Source organism: Ranitomeya imitator, chromosome 4 (assembly GCF_032444005.1).
Source record: "Ranitomeya imitator isolate aRanImi1 chromosome 4, aRanImi1.pri, whole genome shotgun sequence".
Lineage (NCBI taxonomy): Eukaryota > Metazoa > Chordata > Amphibia > Anura > Dendrobatidae > Ranitomeya > Ranitomeya imitator.
This window is the reverse complement of record NC_091285.1, coordinates 384,168,619-384,187,371: the sequence shown is the minus strand read 5'-3', so window position 1 is coordinate 384,187,371 and position 18,753 is coordinate 384,168,619. Positions and strand designations below refer to the sequence as shown.

At 45.7% G+C, this 18,753-nt stretch overlaps 1 protein-coding gene across 1 annotated transcript in view; it reads left to right on the top strand.

Moving 5' to 3' along the window:
• OPTN (optineurin) overlaps positions 1-18,753 on the top strand; it is a 106,065-nt gene that overhangs the window by 35,367 nt on the left and 51,945 nt on the right. Inside the window, 4 exon segments of the mRNA XM_069765201.1 lie at positions 2,782-2,952; positions 3,510-3,557; positions 7,729-7,892; positions 9,580-9,685. Coding sequence (XP_069621302.1) covers positions 2,782-2,952; positions 3,510-3,557; positions 7,729-7,892; positions 9,580-9,685 — 489 coding nt within the window.

Genomic DNA, 18,753 nt, shown 5'->3' with positions numbered 1-18,753 from the left:
GCAGTGCTGTATACTACTGTGTGGGCAGTGCTGTATACTACTGTGTGGGCAGTGCTGTATACTACTGTGTGGGCAGTGCTGTATACTACTGTGTGGGCAGTGCTGTATACTACTGTGTGGGCAGTGCTGTATACTACTGTGTGGGCAGTGCTGTATACTGCTACGTGGGCAGTGCTGTATACTGCTACGTGGGCTGTGCAGTATACTGCTACGTGGGCTGTGCAGTATACTGCTACGTGGGCTGTGCTGTATACTGCTACGTGGGCTATGCTGTATACTGCTACGTGGGCTGTGCTGTATACTGCTACGTGGGCTGTGCTGTATACTGCTACGTGGGCTGTGCTGTATACTGCTACGTGGGCTGTGCTGTATACTGCTACGTGGGCTGTGCTGTATACTGCTACGTGGGCTGTGCTGTATACTGCTACGTGGGCTGTGCTGTATACTGCTACGTGGGCTGTGCTGTATACTGCTACGTGGGCTGTGCTGTATACTGCTACGTGGGCTGTGCTGTATACTGCTACGTGGGCTGTGCTGTATACTGCTACGTGGGCTGTGCTGTATACTGCTACGTGGGCTGTGCTGTATACTGCTACGCGGGCTGTGCTATATGCTACGCGGACTTTGCTATATACTATGCGGGCTTTGCTGTGTTATATACTACTAGATGGTGGCCCGATTCTAACGCGTCGGGTGTTCTAGAATATGCATGTCCACGTAGTATATTGCCCAGCCACGTAGTATATTGCCAAGTTACGTAGTATGTTGCCCAGCCACGTATGTCACAGGTTAAAAAATAAACATACTCACCTTCGGATCCGAGGGCCCCTTGTAGCGCGTGGCTGCCGCCATCTTCCGTTCCCAGGATGCATTACGAAATTACCCAGATGACTTAGCGGTCTCGCGAGGCCGCTAAGTCTTTTGGGTAATTTCGCAATGCATCGCCGGGAACGGAAGATGGCGGCTGACTCGGCGGATAACGGAGGGTGAGTATAGCAGGTTTTTTTTTTTTTTTTTTTTTTAAATTTATTTTTAACATTACATTTTTTACTATTGATGCCGCATAGGCCTTGTTTATAGTCCTTTTACTAGGCACTGCTCCTAATAGCCAGTTTCCTACTCCACACTGAGGGGCAAATACCCCGAAACAGCTGTCTGTGGATGGATACCATGTTTTGGCATAGGTGGTTTTCCTTTTTGGATGCTGCCCTTCTCGTGGTTGTTCCTTCCCGGTGAAAGACCTGGCTATTTATTGCTTGCATTGAGAAACACGTGATGGTGTCTCCGCGGCTTTTCTACATGCATTTGCATATTTCCCATAAGGGATGGGAGCAGTGTTCTGGATCACTGCGTTGAGAAACACGTGATGGTGTCTCCGCGGTGTTGGATGTTTTGATCTCCCCGAGGTCATTCATCCTTATGTTTATAGTAAAAAGTTGGGGACACACAGGGTTAATAGCGGCGGTAATGGAGTGCGTTACCCGCGGCATAGCGCGGTCCGTTACCGCCGGCATTAACCCTGTGTTAGCGGTGGCTGGAGGGGAATATGCGAGCGCCGGGCAGTGACTGCGGGGAGTAAGGAGCGTCCATTTTCTTCCGGACTGTGCCCGTCGCTGATTGGTCGTGGCTGTTCTGCCGCAACCAATCAGCGACTTGGATTTCCTTGACAGACAGAGGTCGCGACCAATGAATATCTGTGACAGACAGACAGAAGTGACCCTTAGACAATTATATAGTAGATGGGGGGCTGCATTGTATTCTATGGGGGCCACTTTATATATTATGGGGAGGTGGGCTGTATTGTATTCTATGAGGGGCTGTATTAGATTTTATGAGGGTTGATTGCATCATACTCTTTGATGGGGCTGCATTATATTCTCTGTGGGGACATGGGCTGTATTATATTCTATTCTATTCGGGGCTACATTATATTCTATGGGGGGCTGCATTATATTTATATTCTTTGAGGGGTGATTGCATCATACTCTGAGGGTGCTGCATTAAACTATGAGGGGGGCTGCATTATATTCTATGGGTTGGCTGCATTATACTCTGGGTTAGCTGCATTATACTCTAGGGTGGCTGCATTATATTCTGTAGGGTGGTGGCTGCATTATACTGTATCGAGGACTATGAGGAATACGTTATACTATATGAATAACTATGGGGTGCATTATACTATGGGAAGTGAATTGTACTACATGGATGACTATGGCCGTGATCTGACCTTTCCGGCACCTGCACACTGCAGTACCTTCCTCTGCCCTCAACAGGGCAGACAAAGTACGCCTGTGCCGGAGCCGCGGCATGAAGACCAGAAGAGGACGTCATGGAATGAAGATAGGAGGCACCAGAGCGGACCTGAGACACCCATTTGACCAGACCGCAGCGGGACCGCCCCTGGGTGAGTATAATCTAACGTCTTTTTCTCATCTTTCAGGTAACATCGGCGGCTTATCTACAGCATTACAGAAAGCTGTAGATAAGCCCCTGATGACGGTGAGCTTACCTCACCATCGATTTTGGGGGTGACAATTCTATCACTTGTATGCCCATAGTAATAGCTTATGAGTGCCTCAGGGGGTAACAGATTTTATTTATTTATTTATTAATTTATTTATTTTTTTTAATTTTAGAATTATTTGAAGCAGTAAAAAAAAAAAAAAAAAAAAAAAAAAAAAAGGTTTCAGATGGTGGACATGAATTCTAGGTCTGATGCCCTGTTCGTTAACTTATTTAATAATTATGAACTGAAAGAGTCATCCTGTCAATCACTTGCAGACATCAACCAGTTCCGCTCTTGAGAACTTAGAGGAGGAGATAAAGCATCTGAAGGCTCAGCTTACACGTCTTCAGGCTGAGAAGGCTGATCTTCTTGGAATAATATCAGAGCTACAAATAAAACTCAGCAGTTGTGCATCGGAAGACTCATTTGTTGAAATTCGAATTGCAGTAAGTTGACTTCCATTTTTAATGGTTACAGCTTATTTTATAATCCTGACATTCAAAAAGAGAATGTCCAATTACAATAAATGGTGAAGGACGCCTACTTATACTGTCATTAACCCAACAATTTGTTTGGTCTCTTTAATTTATATATTACATAAAGCAATTATTTGCTTATTTTTATAAGAGTTAGGCTATGTGCACACGCTGCATAATAGTGTGCGGATTTTTCCGCACTGATTTTTACCGCGGAATTACAGCGGTTTTTGTGCGGATTCCACCTGCGGTTTTACACCTGCGGATTCCTATTATGGAGCAGGTGTAAACCGCTGCAGAATCCGCACAAAGAATTGACATGCTGCGGAAAAAACACCGCTGCGTTTCTGTGCATTTTGTTCCGCAGCATGTGCACTGCGGATTTTGTTTTCCATAGGTTTACATGGTACTGTACACCTCAAGGAAAACTGCTGCAGATCCGCAGCATCAAAGCCGCTGTAGATCCGCAACAAAATCCGCAGCGTGTGCACATAGCCTTAATAATGTTTTTTTTTTCCTCACTACAGGGAATGGATATTGGTGCAGAGATCAATGAGGACAAAGTAAAAGATAGAGTTGAATCCTGATATTACATACAGGTATGATAAAGTATAGTATGTAATGTGTCTGACATCCTTCATTTCTTTTTTTGAGTACTAAAATAATGTGTGTGCATTCAGTGGTAGTTTGAGTTTGCCATGAGGTACATACTATGTGACAAAATACAGTGGCATGTAAAAGGTTGGGCACCCCTAGTCAAAATTACTGTTATTGTGGACAGTTAAGAAGTTGAAGATTAAATGATTTCTAAAAGGCTAAAGTAAACGATGACACATTTCGATTGTATTTTAGGCTAAAAAAAATTATATATACAGCTCTGTCAAAACTTAAGAGACCATTGCAAAATGTTCAGTTTGTCTGATTTTTCTCTTTATAGGTATGTTTTTGAGTAAAGTGTAAATTGTTCTTGTATTCTGTAAACTACTGACATGTTTCCGAAGTTCCAAGCAATAAATTTTGTATTTATTTTCTGAAAATGAGAAATGGTCAAAATAACAAAAAAATGCATTGGTTGCAGACCTCAAATAATGTACAAAAAAAAAAAAAGTTCATAATCATTTAGAATCAACAATACTAATGTTGCAACTCAGGAAGAGTTCAGAATTTGTGGAACAACCATGATTTTTAATCACAGCTTTCATCCGTCTTGGCATGTTTTCCACCAGTCTTTCAAGCTGCTTTTGGGTGACCTTATGCCACTCCTGGTACAAAAATTGAAGCAGTTCTTTGTTTGATGACTTGTGACTATCCATCTTCCTCTTGATTGCATTCCAGAGGTTTTCAATGGGGTTCAGGTCTGGAGATTGGGCTGGCCATGACAGGGATTTGATATGGTGGTCATTCATCCACACCTTGAGTGACCTAGCTGTGTGGCATGGCGCATTGTCCTGCTGGAAAAAACAGTCCTCTGAGTTGGGGAATATTGCCTGAGCAGAAGGAATCAACTGTTTTTCCAGGATAACCTTGTATGCGGCTTGATTCGTATGTCCTTCTCAAAAAACAGCCTGCCCAATTTCAGCCTTGCTGAAGCATCCCTAGATCATTACGTGTTGGACTGTTTCTGAGGTTTCTTTGCATAGTATGCTGCTTCTATGGATCTGGCACTTGGTGCTTGCTCTTGTGCCGCTATGATTAGTGCCTCTGTGCTGTCTAGGAGTCCAGTATTGTGAGGAGCTTTCATGTATTCACATCTGCGGCTTCCATCTCTTCTTTTGGCCAGCACATTATGCCAGCAGGCATTGATAACTGGCAAGGCATATGTATTGATGGCGCGGATTTTATTCTTCTCATTGAGCTGGCTCTTCAGAACCTGTTTTAACCTTTGATGGTATTTGGATGTTGTCGCTTTCCTTGCCTCCTCATCATGGTTACCGTATCCCTGTGGGATGCCGAGGTACTTGTAGCATGTCTGTACATCGGCTATGTGTCCTGCTGGTAATTCCATTCCATCAGTCTTGATTACCTTACCTCTCTCTATTACCAATCGGCCGCACTACTCCTGTCCAAAGGACATCTCAATGTCTTCACTATAGATCCTTGTCAGGTGGATCAGTGAATTGGTGACTCGTTCGTTTTTCGCATACAGCTTGATGTCATCCATGTAGAGGAGGTGACTGATGGTGCTTCCACTCTTGAACTTGTATCCATAGCCAGACTCTGTAATTATCTGAGGGGTTCAAGCTTATTTAGAACAGCAATGGGGACTGTGCATCACCTGGTATATGCCGCATTTGATGGTCACTTGTGCTAGTTGTCTTGAGTTGACTTCCAATGTTGTCCTCCATAGCTCCATTGAGTTTCTGAGGAAGGTTCTTAATTTCCTGTTGACATTGTGGAGAGCCAAGCATTCACAGATCCATGTGTGTGGCATTGAGTCCTAGGCTTTTCTTTAGTCAATCCAGGTTATGCTGAGATTGGTCTGTCTGGATCTTGAGTCTTAAGCGACTGCTCTATCTACTAGGAGCTGGTGCTTAGAGCCTCTGGTGTCAGTCCCAATGCCTTTCTGAGCTGGATTCATGTGCTGGTTCATATGGTCCTGTAGCTTGGTGGCTATGATGCCTGACAGGAGTTTCCATGTTGTTGTAAGGCAGGCAATTGGGTGGTAGTTGGATGGAAGTGTTCCTTTTGTGAGGATCCTTCATGATCAGCACTGTTCTACCTTATGATAACCAATCTGGGTGGTGGCCTGCTTCTAGCAGTTGATTCATCTGCTTTGCTAAGCGTTCATGAACTGCTGTTAATTTCTTTAGCCAGTAGGTTTGGATCATGTCTGGGTCAGGTGCTGCCCAGCTCCTCATGTTCCTCTAGTATTGTTCAGTCTCTGCTATTGGTGGAGTTGCTGCCTGTACTCTGTAGTTGGGAGCACACCTTAGATGGTTCTTTGGAGAACAGAGCATTTATCTTCTTGGCCTCAGCTTCTCTAGTGTATCTCCCTAGTCTTGCAGCGATTGCTGTGAGCCTTTGTTTAGCAGTCTCTAGGGCTTCAGTTGGGGTCAGGCCTTTGTACTTGTCCAGCTTGGTCTTATTCTTGATCTTTACTACACACTTCTGAATTTCTGTTAGTTGGCTTACTTCCCTTCGTGTCACTTTGATCTTGGTCTCCAGTCTTCTTTTCCAAGGGGTGCACATACTTCTGTTGTTCTTGCTGGTTGTATATCCAAGCATTTCCATAATTTGCATAGATCAGTTTTAGTTTGTCATGGTGGTGGTAGGTATTGATGCAAGTACTCTATTGACTTCATGTGGGGAGGATCTGCAGTTAGTTGATCCATCTCAAGTTGTGATAATAGCTTTCTCTTTATGATCTTGAAACGCTGGGCCTCTCTGACCTTTCCGGTGCCTGCGCACTGCAGTACTTTCCGCTGCCCTCGACAGGGCAGACAAAGTACGCCGGAGCCGGAGCCGCGGCGTGAAGACCAGAAGAGGACGTCATGGAATGAAGATGGGAGGCGCCGGAGCGGACCTGAGACACCCATTTGACCAGACCGCAGTGGGACCGCCCCTGGGTGAGTATAATCTTTATAGTCTTTTTCTCCTCTTTCAGGTAACATTGGCGGCTAAGCTACAGCATTACAGAATGCTGTAGATAAGCCCCTGATGACGGTGAGCTTACCTCGCCATCGATTTTGGGGGTGACAGGTTCCCTTTAATTTTGAGTAGTCTTAAACACATGACCAAGAAATGCATTGGAGAAGGATCAGCTTGTTGTTGGTTTCCCTGGAGCACTAAGAAATTTTTACCACACGACAAGCATATGGAAAATATTCCATTTTTAATCTACAAAAAAATTGACTTTTCTCATCTCATCCGGCATTTGTTTTTATAGATCGAGTTAAAAAAATGTACATGATAAACGTTAGTTTCCTATGGTGATTGCAGTGTATTAGATGCTATACAGATGATCTGTATTGAAACCAATTTTTTTTTTTGTGCAGCAATAGACTTGAATATGCAAGTTTCATTTGAAATATGGAAGAGATTAGTGCATGCTTATTTTTATTTTTTTTAAAGCCAAATGGACATTCATTCTATAGAAAAAAAAAATCTGAACAGCCCTAGTGAATAACAGTGCATGAACCAATATCTGACTTTTAACCCGGAGTGCACGTGTACATATAATGCACTAATCTGAACGAGCCTGAACAGAGTAAGAACTCAGATTGCTATAATCTGGCTGCATTTTAGCTACATCCAAAACCTCCCACACAATGGGGGGTGTAGAGAGGCATGTAAAGACAATAACTCACAGCATAATAGACTTTAATGTTTTTATGAGCAACTTTTTACACTTTTTTTTTTTTTACGGTGTCTAACATCTGGCTATGACACTTGCTGTGATCTAATGCCTATAAATAGGAGATACTTGCAGAGAGGGAATATCTGTTTTATTGATGTGCATGTTTCTATTCCTTACAGAAACCTTTTATTTTTCTCCATTCAGTCATAAATCTACCCTTGACTAAGAATATCCTACTGATTAGTGAAAAAAATAGATTGGGATTGTCAGTGAGTGTTCCCAGTATTTTATATTCGGGTCATGAAAAAGAACAGTGGCGTAGGCAGTATCAACCCCCGATTGGTATAATTCAATGCAAGGTTTAAGTAATGCAGCTGAAATGTTAGATGTAATGTCACTGTGCCTTGTGTCCACTGGTTATTATGTCACCTACTCTGTTGCTAATGAAGAATTTAAATGCAAATATTTGATATTTCAGGACAAGGTGTTCTGATGACGAGACTCGTGCCATGGAGTCAGAAGAACTGGCAGTGAGCAAACTCCTTCACAGCTTACGAGAGGAAACTGAAAAAGTAGAACTGTTACAAAAGGAGCTAGCAAGTGCAAAAGAGAGGCAAGTGTACTGCGGGGTTGTCGCTAATAGGACATTGAGTTTGCTAGAACTGTAGTCAGCATACTCTGTTGGTCATGTAGACAAACATTGGGGCATACCTGACCCACCGTTCCATATGAGATCCTACTCACCACTGTTGTGCAGCAAGTAGAAATGGTGGATTAAAGATTTCCCTTCCCATTACAGTTATAAGTAGGGTTCCACTTAATGTTATATACAGGTGCTTCTCAGAAAATTAGAAAATCATCAAAAGTATTTATTTCAGTTCTTCAGTACAAATAGTGAAACTCCTATATAATATAGTCATTGCAAACAGAGTGATCTATTTCAAGTGTTTATTTCTGTTAATGTCGATGATTATGGCTTACGGCCATTGAAAATCCAAAAGTCATTATCTCAGTAAATTAGAATAATTAAAAAAAACACCTGCAAAGCCTTCCAAAGCATTTGAAAAGGTCCCTTAGTTTGTTTCAGTAGGCTCCACAATCATAGGGAAGACTGCTGACTTGACAAATGTCCAGAAGGCAGTCATTGATACACTCCACAAGGAAAGTAAATTTTGCATTACATTTGAAAATCAAGGTTCCAGAGTCTGGAGGAAGAGTGGAGAGGTACACAATCCAAGCTGCCTGAGGTCTAGTGTGAAGTTTCCACAATCTGTGATGGTTTGGGGAGCCATGTCATCAGCTAGTGTAGTTCCACTCTGTTTTATCAAGTCCAAAGTGAGTGCAGCCGTCCACCAGGAAATTTTAGAGCACTTCATACTTCCCTCTGCCAACAAGATTTTTGGAGATGGAAATGTAATTCTCTAGTAGGACTTAGTACCTGTCCACACTGCCAAAAGTACCAATACCTGGTTTAAAAGCAACAGTATCACTGTGCTTGATTGGCCAGCAAACTCCCCTGACCTTAACCCCATAGAGAATCTATGGGGTATTGTCAAGAGGAAGATAAGACACCAGATCCAACAATGCAGACGAGCTGAAGGTTGCTATCAAAGCAACCTGGGCTTCCATAACACCTCAGCACTGCCACAGGCTAATCGCCTCCATGCCACGCCTCATTAATGCAGTTATTGATGCAAAAGGAGCCCCGACCAAGTATTGAGTGTATTTATTGAACATACATTTTAGTATTTTAGTAGGCCAACATTTCAGATTTTTAAAATCATTTTTCAAGCTGGTGCTAGAAAGTATTCTAATTTACCGAGATAATGACTTTTGGATTTTCATTGGCTGTAAGCCATAATCATCAACATTAACAGAAATAAACACTTAAAATACATCACTCTGTTTGTAATGACTCTATACAATGAGTTTCACTTTTTGTATTGAAGAACTGAAATTTAAGTTTTTTGATGATATTCTAATTTTGTGAGAAGCACCTGTATTATCACAAATTCTGTGTATAGTTGATTAAAGAAGCACTCCCATGACAGTTCTTATTCCCCTAATATATTGGAATCATCTCATTATACAGCACTGTGTACTTACAATTGCTCATTTTCCTTTTCCACCCAGTTAATTCTTCTGTCCTCTGCTCTATGTAGAAAAAGGAAGTCGAGTGTCCCTGCATTTATCATTCCTCTCTTCAGCTCCTGACCAAGCTGCTTAGTTTGGGCAGCATGAATCAGCTGACAGGTTCTCTTTAATTGAAAACTAAATAAATTTAATGTAATTCTTTATAGATTGTCACAACTGGAAAATAAATCATCTGATTTGTCAGAGAAAGAGACTGAGACTGAACCAACTGAGCAACAGAGTGATAAGGAAGGTGAAGAGTTTGCAGAGAGGGTAAGACTTTATAGTCACCAGGTGTTCTGTATAAAAGCTAACACAAATGAAAAGGAGCACTAACTATAATAGCATGACTATTGTAATTTGTAAGTTTGTCTGTAAAACAATTTGCAGGACTGTTCTCCAGCAGCCACTTTGATAGTCCATGGCAGCTGGACTAGAGCACTGCGAACGTTCTACTAATTGCCAACACCCTGGGCATCTCTTCTGATTAGCCGGCCTCAAAAACTGCCATGATGTCTCAAACTAAATCTCATACTTTGCACTGACGAGGGGCAGTACCCCGAAACAGTGTCTATAAATTGAGATTTTGGTTTTGGCTTTTATCTGAAGTCATGTGACAAGGTTCGTTAGAGAGTCGATACTGACTTTTAGGATTGCTACTTCCAATAGGTGGCCCTAGAGTTCTGGTCCTCTTCCAAGAGACAAATTGCATAATATTTCTAGGTCTTCTAATCAAGAGGTACCTGAGGCTGCTGGAATAGGGTTTTATGAATCGTTTTGCTCATTCCTATAGAGGATATTTCAGCCCCTGTTGGGCCTTTGCCTAGAAGTTTCGAAAGTATAGAATAACATGGCAGCAGAGAGCGCAAAAACCTGTTTTCTGCTCCTGTCTTATCCTATATTCTTGCGACTTTTAGACAATGACCCAGGAAGGGCTGAAATGTCCACTACAAGAAGTCGCCCTACAAGCCTTGACTGAAAATTTTGTTTATATGCTTGGTCAGAAGCAAGAGACAAAAATAAAGATTACTTAACACTTCTTGAATCAAATTGAAAGGTGCTTTGAACTGTTTTATGCTACTGAATTGTGAAAAATTCCACTTCATCTAGCACCTCCTAAGGGTACCGTCACACTGAAACGACGCTGCAGCGATACGACAACGATGTCGATCGCTGCAGCGTCGCTGTGTGGTCGCTGGAGAGCTGTCACACAGACCGCTCTCCACTGACCAACGATCCTGAAGTCCCCTGGTAACAAGGGTAAACATCGGGTTACTAAGCGCAGGGCCGCTGACCGGCGCTGTGCTTTCCTCTGCACTGTCAGCGCCGGTCAGCCGTAAAGCAGAGTGGTGATGTCACCGCTGTGCTTTCCGGCTGGCCGGCGCTCACAGCCAGTGCAGAGAAGCACAGCGCCGGAGGACAGACACAGAAGGTAAGTATGTAGTGTTTGTTTTTTTTACGTTTACGCTGGTAACCAGGGTAAACATCGGGTTACTAAGCGCGGCCCTGCGCTTAGTAACCCGATGTTTACCCTGGTTACCAGTGAAGACATCGCTGAATCGGCGTCACACACGCCGATTCAGCGATGTCAGCGGGAAGTCCAGCGACGAAATAAAGTTTCAAATGATCTGCTACGACGTACGATTCTCAGCGGGGTCCCTGATCGCAGTAGCGTGTCAGACACAGCGAGATCGTAAGGATATCGCTGGAACGTCAAGGATCGTGCCGTCCTAGCGATCAAAGTGCCACTGTGTGACGGTACCCTAAGATGCAAAACCCTGAGTGCAAACAATCAGTTACAAAAAGTTTTTACCCTTTCCTTAATGTGTGGGTTTATTTTCCATATGTAATGGTCTTACCCATGTGATTTGTAGCTCAGAAATGTCCCCTGTTATTTGATTCCGAATGATTTGAAAAGGTATAAAGGAAATGTCATTTGTGGAAAGAATGAATCTTCGGGCTGAGCTTCCTACTGCTGATGTACATTATGTGCATAAATCAATCAATCAATATGATGAGTAGGAGAATGTGAAATTTACACGGAGGATTATATTGTTATGCAGTTGGTGTATTTGCTAGTATGCTGTCGAATATGGAAACCACAGCACGAGCCGCTCACACCAGCGTAGTCATCAAATCAGTGCTAACCAACCTTTTTTTTTTTTTTTTTTCCTTTGTTCTTAATTCCTTTACCACCTTGGGATTTTCCATTTTTGTCTTTTGCTCCGCTTCTTACCAGAGCCATAACTATTGTTTATTATTCCGTCAATATGGCCATGCGAGGGCTTGGTTTTTTTTTCAGGACGAGTTGTATTTTTGAACGACACCATTAGTTTTACCACATTGTGTACTGGAAAACGGGAAAAAAATTTCAAGTGCGGTGAAATTGTTAAAAAAATGCAGTTCTACATTTGTTTTTTATTTTTTACTATGTTCACTAAATGCTAAAACTGACCTGCCATTATGATTCTCCAGTTCATTATGAGTTTGTAGACACCAAACATGTCTAGGTTCTGTTTTAAGTGGTGAAAAAAAATATCAAAGTTTTGTAAAATTGGCACCCTTTTTCTGGATCTGGGGCTGGGTGAGGGCTTATTTTTTGTGCACCAAGCTGTTTTTATCGATACAATTTTTGATTGCCTGTGATTGCAATGTTGTAGCAACCCCAAAAAATGTATTTCTTACTTCTTGATTTTATTTTCTCATTATGCCGTTCACCGATCGGAATACTTCTTTTTATATTTTGATCGGGCTTTTTTTTTTTTAACCCAGCGATACCAAATCTGTATTTTATATTTTCTCCTTCGCCTCATTGGGGGACACAGGACTGTGGGTGTATGCTACTGCCGCCAGGAGGCTGACACTAAGTAAACATAAAAAAAGGTTTAGCTACTGCTCCGTCGTATACACCCTGACACGGGCCGAAGGCAAACCCAGTTTATGCTTAGTGTCTGAAGGAAGCACATGTCTTATTTTCAGACGCTCCATATTTCTTCTCTTCACATGGAAATGAGACAGGGGCGACGGACCCTTTTTGAAGGGGTCTGATCTCCCCAAACCAACAACGGGTGAGCACGTGTGAGTGTCACTTCCATGTATCCTCTCCCACAACGTGGGACCCCTTGCTGGACTCATCCTTGACCACCCTAAGGTAACGAAACCCTAGGCTGTACAGGTGCATATGTACTGTCTGTGCGGCCTCCACTGCATCACCAATGCATAGACAGCGGTGATAGGAGGAGGCGGACGGTCCCTCTCCTCATCTCCTGAAGGGAAGATGGAGTTAGGGTGCCTGCACCGTCCTTTCTAACAGCCCCCCTCTGACCCTAAGCTCCATCGCGTGGTGGGGGGCTGGGAGGGTTCCTGCAGCAGCAACATCCCGGGGACAGCTGGCGCTGCGGTTCTTTCTGTCTTTGGCAGCGCCACCCTGCAGGGATCCCGGCGCCTCTTCATCCTCGTGCAGGCCGGTTAAGTTTTTTTTTCACCCGGTGCCTGCCGAGTCAGGTCGGAAGCCCCGCCCCTTCCGGTCACGTCATCGGCCAGCGAGTACCGCCTCCCTCTCCCTGTGCTGGGGGAGAGAAAAATCTAGGCCCCGGCTTTTGCCGTGTTAGGCCGCGGTCGGAAGTCCCGCCCCTTCCGGCCGCGTCATCCTCCCTCTTCCTGGGCTGGGGGATAGAAAAATCTAGGCCCCGGCTTCTGCTGTGTTAGGCCGCGGTCGGAAGTCCCGCCCCTTCCGGCCGCGTCATCCTCCCTCTTCCTGGGCTGGGGGATAGAAAAATCTAGGCCCCGGCTTCTGCTGTGTTAGGCCGTGGGCGGAAGTCCCGCCCCTTCTGGGCGCGTCTTTGGCTGTAGGCCCCGTCCCCCGCAGGAACATGGGGGAAAAATTTTGGCCGGCTTCAGGTCCCCATAGGCCAGTGGACTGAAACGCTGCCATTTCCGGCGGGACCACCCACCAAGGAAGCGCTCCTTTTTAAAGGAAACAACGCGGTTGTGTCGCCCTGTGACAGGTTCCACAGGACAGACGGGAGACACAGGACTGGGACTCCCCCCAGCCTGACAGCTGCCATATCTGTTTTTTTGCAGCCTATCTAAAACGCTGTTTATAGCATCAGCATGGCCACCATGTCTAGAAGGACCAAGTCTCACACGGTTTTATATACCGCATGTGTAGCCTGTCTGTCCGCTTTTCCGCATGCCCAGAGTAAGCGTCTCTGTGAGGCCTGCGATTCCGAACGCGCTCAGGAACTCTCCCCTGCGACTCAGGCAGAAACTGTAGTTTCTCCCCCGGAATGGGTCACGTTCTTGTCGCAATCTATGGCATCCCTAACCAAGGCAATCGAGTCCCTCCAAACCCCGATTGGGGCCAGGGACAACGGTTCTTCTACCTTGGAGAGGTCTTCCGACTCACTGGAACCTCCGGCCTGCAGGGGCTGCACTCACTAGGCAGATGCGGGGGAAGCGAACCCATACAGCGTCTCCCGGTCCATCAGGTGCATCTGCATCCTTTAGTTCCGCCTCTCGTTCACCCTCACCAGCAGAGCTTAGTGAACGGTTCAGACTACGATTCTGAAGGGTCCCTTGATTTTGAGGCACCTGGTTATCAGGAGTCAATAGACAGCCTAATTGAGGCAGTCAACCAAACCTTGGGTATAGAGGACGAATCTACCTTGGCCTCGGGTCATAAGGTATCGTTCAAGAAGATCAAGCAGCCTCATATGGTGTTTTCCACTCACCCTGAGTTTGAGGACTTAGTCCAACGGCATAGAGAGCGTCCGGACAGGTGGTTCTCAGGGCAAAAGGCTCTAAATAAAAGATACCCTTTTGCCCCTAAGCTGCGTAAGAAGTGGGCAGAATCCCCATCGGTAGATCCACCGGTTTCTCGTTTGGCCTCCAACACACTGTTATCCCTTCCCAACGGTTCCTCTATTAGGGATCCAACTGATCGGCTCATAGAAAGTTTGGCCCGTTCAGTTTTCGAGGCCTCAAATTCGGCTCTCTCGCCCTCTTTTGCGGCGACTTGGGTAGCTAAGGCTATGATATCTTGGTCTGAATCTTTAACTAAGGCTCTACAGGAGAGGGACCTACCGGCGGAGTTGACGGAGATGTCAAATCAGATAGCCCTAGCTCAGAGCTAACTGATCAATGCATCTTTGGATGCAGCGAATGGTGCGGCATTAGCTGCCGCAAACGCAATTGCCATTAGACGGGCCCTTTGGTTGAGAACATGGCGGGCGGATTCTACCTCAAAAAAATCCCTTACAACTCTCTCATATCAAGGTGGTGGGGAAAAACTGGATCAGCTCCTTTCTGATTCCACAGGGAGGAAAAGCAATTTTCTCCCACAGCAAAAGATTAAACAACCCTTTCGTCGCCAGTTTCGGGCTCGTTTGAAATCCTTTCGTAATTCCAGGTGGACCCCTGCGTCAAACCCCGCTGGCCCAGGTTGACCTAATCAGGACAGAGATCATCAGATCTCCTACATGGCCAACCTGTTGGGAAGAATGCGGTCCCAGCTACCAAGGTCCAGGGGATCTAGGTCCCATAGGTTTTCGGCCAAATGACTGGAGGTGGTCTCCGATCGCCTCCGACAGAATAGGCGGCCGTCTACTCTTGTTTCATCAGTCCTGGCTCACGGTGTTTCACGACAGGTGGGTAAGAGATGTAGTGTCCTCAGGGTACAAAATAGTTTCTCAGTCTCCTCCCATGCCGGTTCTTTCCCTCCCGTCTTCCCAGTTCAGAATTACAGGTACAAGCCTTGTTCAGAACGGTAGAATCCCTTCGGCTCCGCGGGGTCATCACTCCAGTCCCGAAGGAAGCGAGATTTCGGGGGTTTTATTCCAACCTGTTTATAGTTCCCAAAAAAGACGGATCTGTAAGGCCCATTCTAGACCTGAAAAGTTTAAACAGGTTTGTCAACATTCGTCACTTTCGAATGGAATCTCTCCGGTCGGTCATTGCGGCAATGGAAAAGAGAGAATTCCTAGCCTCAATAGATATTCAAGATGCTTATCTTCACATTCCCATATTCCCTTCGCATCAAAAATTTCTACGTTTTGCCGTAGGCAACCTACATTTTCAGTTCACATCCTTACCTTTTGGGCTGGCCACCGCACCCAGGGTATTTTACAAAGGTCATGGCAGCAGTGGTGTCTATCCTGCATTCCCGGGGCATACTCGTTTTGCCATATCTAGACTACCTCCTTATCAAAGGGCCGTCAGTATTACCCTGGATACTCTTTCTTGCCTAGGGTGGCTGGTGAATCTAAAGAAATCGTCCCTTGTACCATCTCAGAAAATTTCTTTTCTAGGGATGATCTTCAACTCCTCACAAGGGTTGACAAACCTACCCCGGGAAAAGGTCCTGACCCTCTGCAAAGAGGTGAGGATCCTTCGCCGGCCGACCTACTATACAATCCGGTTCTGCATGAGGGTTTTAGGAAGGATGGTGGCGGCAATAGAGGCAGTACCTTTTTCACAATTCCATCTCCGTCCTCTCCAACATGCACTGTTGGCAGCATGGGACAAGAATCCGTATTCTCTCAACCTCAGGTGCCGTCTGTCTCTCCAGGTCAGACAGGCTCTTGCATGGTGGTCAATGAGTCCTTCTCTACGACAAGGGAAACCCTTTCCCCCAGCCCATTGGTTGGTAGTCACGACAGACGCCAGTCTTCTCGGTTGGGGAGCAGTGTTTTATCACCACACAGCCCAGGGACACTGGTCCTCGCAGGATTCAACTCTCCCGATCAATCTATTAGAGATTTGGGCGATCCGGCTGGCGCTGCAACATTTTCATCATCTTCTAGCAGGCCGCCCTGTCCGGATTCAATCGGACAATGCCATAGCGGTGGCCTACATAAATCATCAAGGGGGTACCCGCAGCAGGGCGGCCATGCACGAGGTAAAACAGGTCATCGACTGGGCCGAAAAGAACCACTCGGTAATTTCGGCAGTCCACATTCCAGGCGAGGGAAAACTGGGCTGCGGATTTTCTCAGTAGTCAGGGCCTTGCATCCGGGGAGTGGTGTCTCCATCCCGAGGTGTTTCAGCAAATGTCATCGCTGGGGAACCTCAGACATGGACCTGATGGCTTCCGGAATGAATGCCAAGGTACCCAAGTCTGTCGACCGGTATCGAGATCTACAGGCAATCGCCGTGGACGCGTTAGTTCTACCTTGGAACCAGTTTTGTCTCCCATACCTGTTTCCCCCTCTGGCGCTGCTCCCGAAAGTAGTCAGGAAGATCAAGACAGAGGGAGTCCCAGCAATCCTAGTTGCTCCAGATTGGCCTCATCGGTCATGGTACGCAGACCTAGTGCAGCTGCTCACCGAGGTTCCTTGGCGGCTTCCAGAATGCTCAGGGCCCAATCTACCACCAGAACTCAGGGGTCCTGTGTTTAACGGCTTGGCCATTGAATCTTGGATTCTGACGCAGGCCGGGTTCCCACGAAAGGTTGCCGCTACCATGATTAGCGCCCGCAAATCTGTCTCGGCACGTATTTATCATTACACCTGGAAGGTTTTCTTTTCATGGTGAAGAAAGTGTGGGCTTCCTCCACTATGGTACTCCATTCCTAACATTCTTGCTTTTCTCCAAGCCGGCCTGGATTCAGGGCTTGCACCAAGTACTCTCAGAAGACAGATATCATCCTTATCGGTTCTTTTTCAGCGCAGGATTGCTGTCAATTTACAGGTGAAAACTTTTCTACAGGGAGTCACTCATATGGTACCGCCTTACAAGGCCCCCCTGGATTCTTGGAACCTTAACTTGGTCTTAAGTGCCTTGCAGGAAGCTCCTTTTGAGCCTCTTCAGGATGTCTTTGACCTATTTTTCCTGGAAAGTCGTGTTCTTGGTGGCCATAACTTCCATTAGGCAGGTATCAGAACTGGCGGTTCTATCCTGCCGGGCTCCGTTTCTACGGCTCCATCAGGATAAGGTTGTGCTCAGGCCAGCACCCTCCTTTTTGCCAAAGGTGGTTTCCTCGTTTCACATTAACGAGGACATTGTCTTACATTCTTTTTGCCCGGCGCCAACGCACCGTGTGGCAAAAGCTCTCCATACGCTAGACCTAGTGAGAGCATTTTGGAGGTACATTTCACGGACTGCACCTTTTTCGGCAGACGGATGCGCTGTTTGTGCTTCCTGAAGGTCGCAGGAAGGGACTCGCTGTTTCAAGATCCACCATGGCCAAGCGGATCTATTCAGGAGGCCTACCGCATCAAGGGCATGATCGTTCCGGCCGGAATCAGAGCTCACTTTACTCGAGCAGATGGGGCTTCCTGGGCGTTTCGGCACCAGGCTTTGGCAGAACAAGTTTGCAAGGCAGCAGCCTGGTCCAGTTTGCATACCTTTTCCAAACACTATAATGTCCATACACAGACTTCTGCAGATGCAAGTCTGGGTAGAAGGATTCTTCAGGCAGCGGTGGCGCACCTGTAGGTGGCAGATGCCTGGATATTACTCCGGTGAGTCAATTTCCCACCCACGGACTGCTTTAGGACATCCCACAGTCCTGTGTCCCCCAATGAGGCGAAGGAGAAATAGGGATTTTTGTGTTACTCACTGTAAAATCCTTTTGTCCGAGACGCTCATTGGGGACATGGCTCCCTCCGTTAACCAAATGGCTCTTTTTTGTTATTTGACTTTCAGTCGGTAGGGTCGTTTTCTAGACATGTTGTTTCTGTATTAATGCTGACTGTTATATTTGTTCTCTTACTGCTTTTTGCACCAAACTGGGTTTGCCTTCGGCCCCTGTCAGGGTGTATATGACAGAGGAGGAGCTAAACCTTTTTTTATGTTTACTTAGTGTCAGCCTCCTGGCAGCAGTAGCATACACCCGCAGTCCTGTGTCCCCCAATGAGCGTCTCGGAGAAAAGGATTTTACGGTTTTGAATAGTCTCCTTGGGAAACTTGAAGCTGTGATCTTCTGATTGCATGGTACAACACATAGGGTTTCAGCCCTGCTATGTGTAGGAGAGATGCTCATCTGCTATGAACACCTGCCACGGGGGCGGTGTTCAAAGCAGATCTGGAATGACCAGCACAGGGGTCTCCTGCAGATCCCCCGGTTGCTTAGCACCGGAGCGGAGCCTGCATTAATGACAGGGAGGCGACCTATGACGTATAGGTACATCATAGGTCCTGAAGGGGTTAAACCAGATAGCACTTGGACCAATGTTATGTTATGCAATGGGTCACTACTGTTGCACAATTTTTTTTTTTTCACTGACTAAAATCTGATGCCGCTAACCCATTCTAGTGTGTGGAAAGCATCGGACTGCACTCTGTTGAAGAATGGATAAGATGGAGAAATTTTGTTCTTGATCTCCACAGTGTGATCTTAT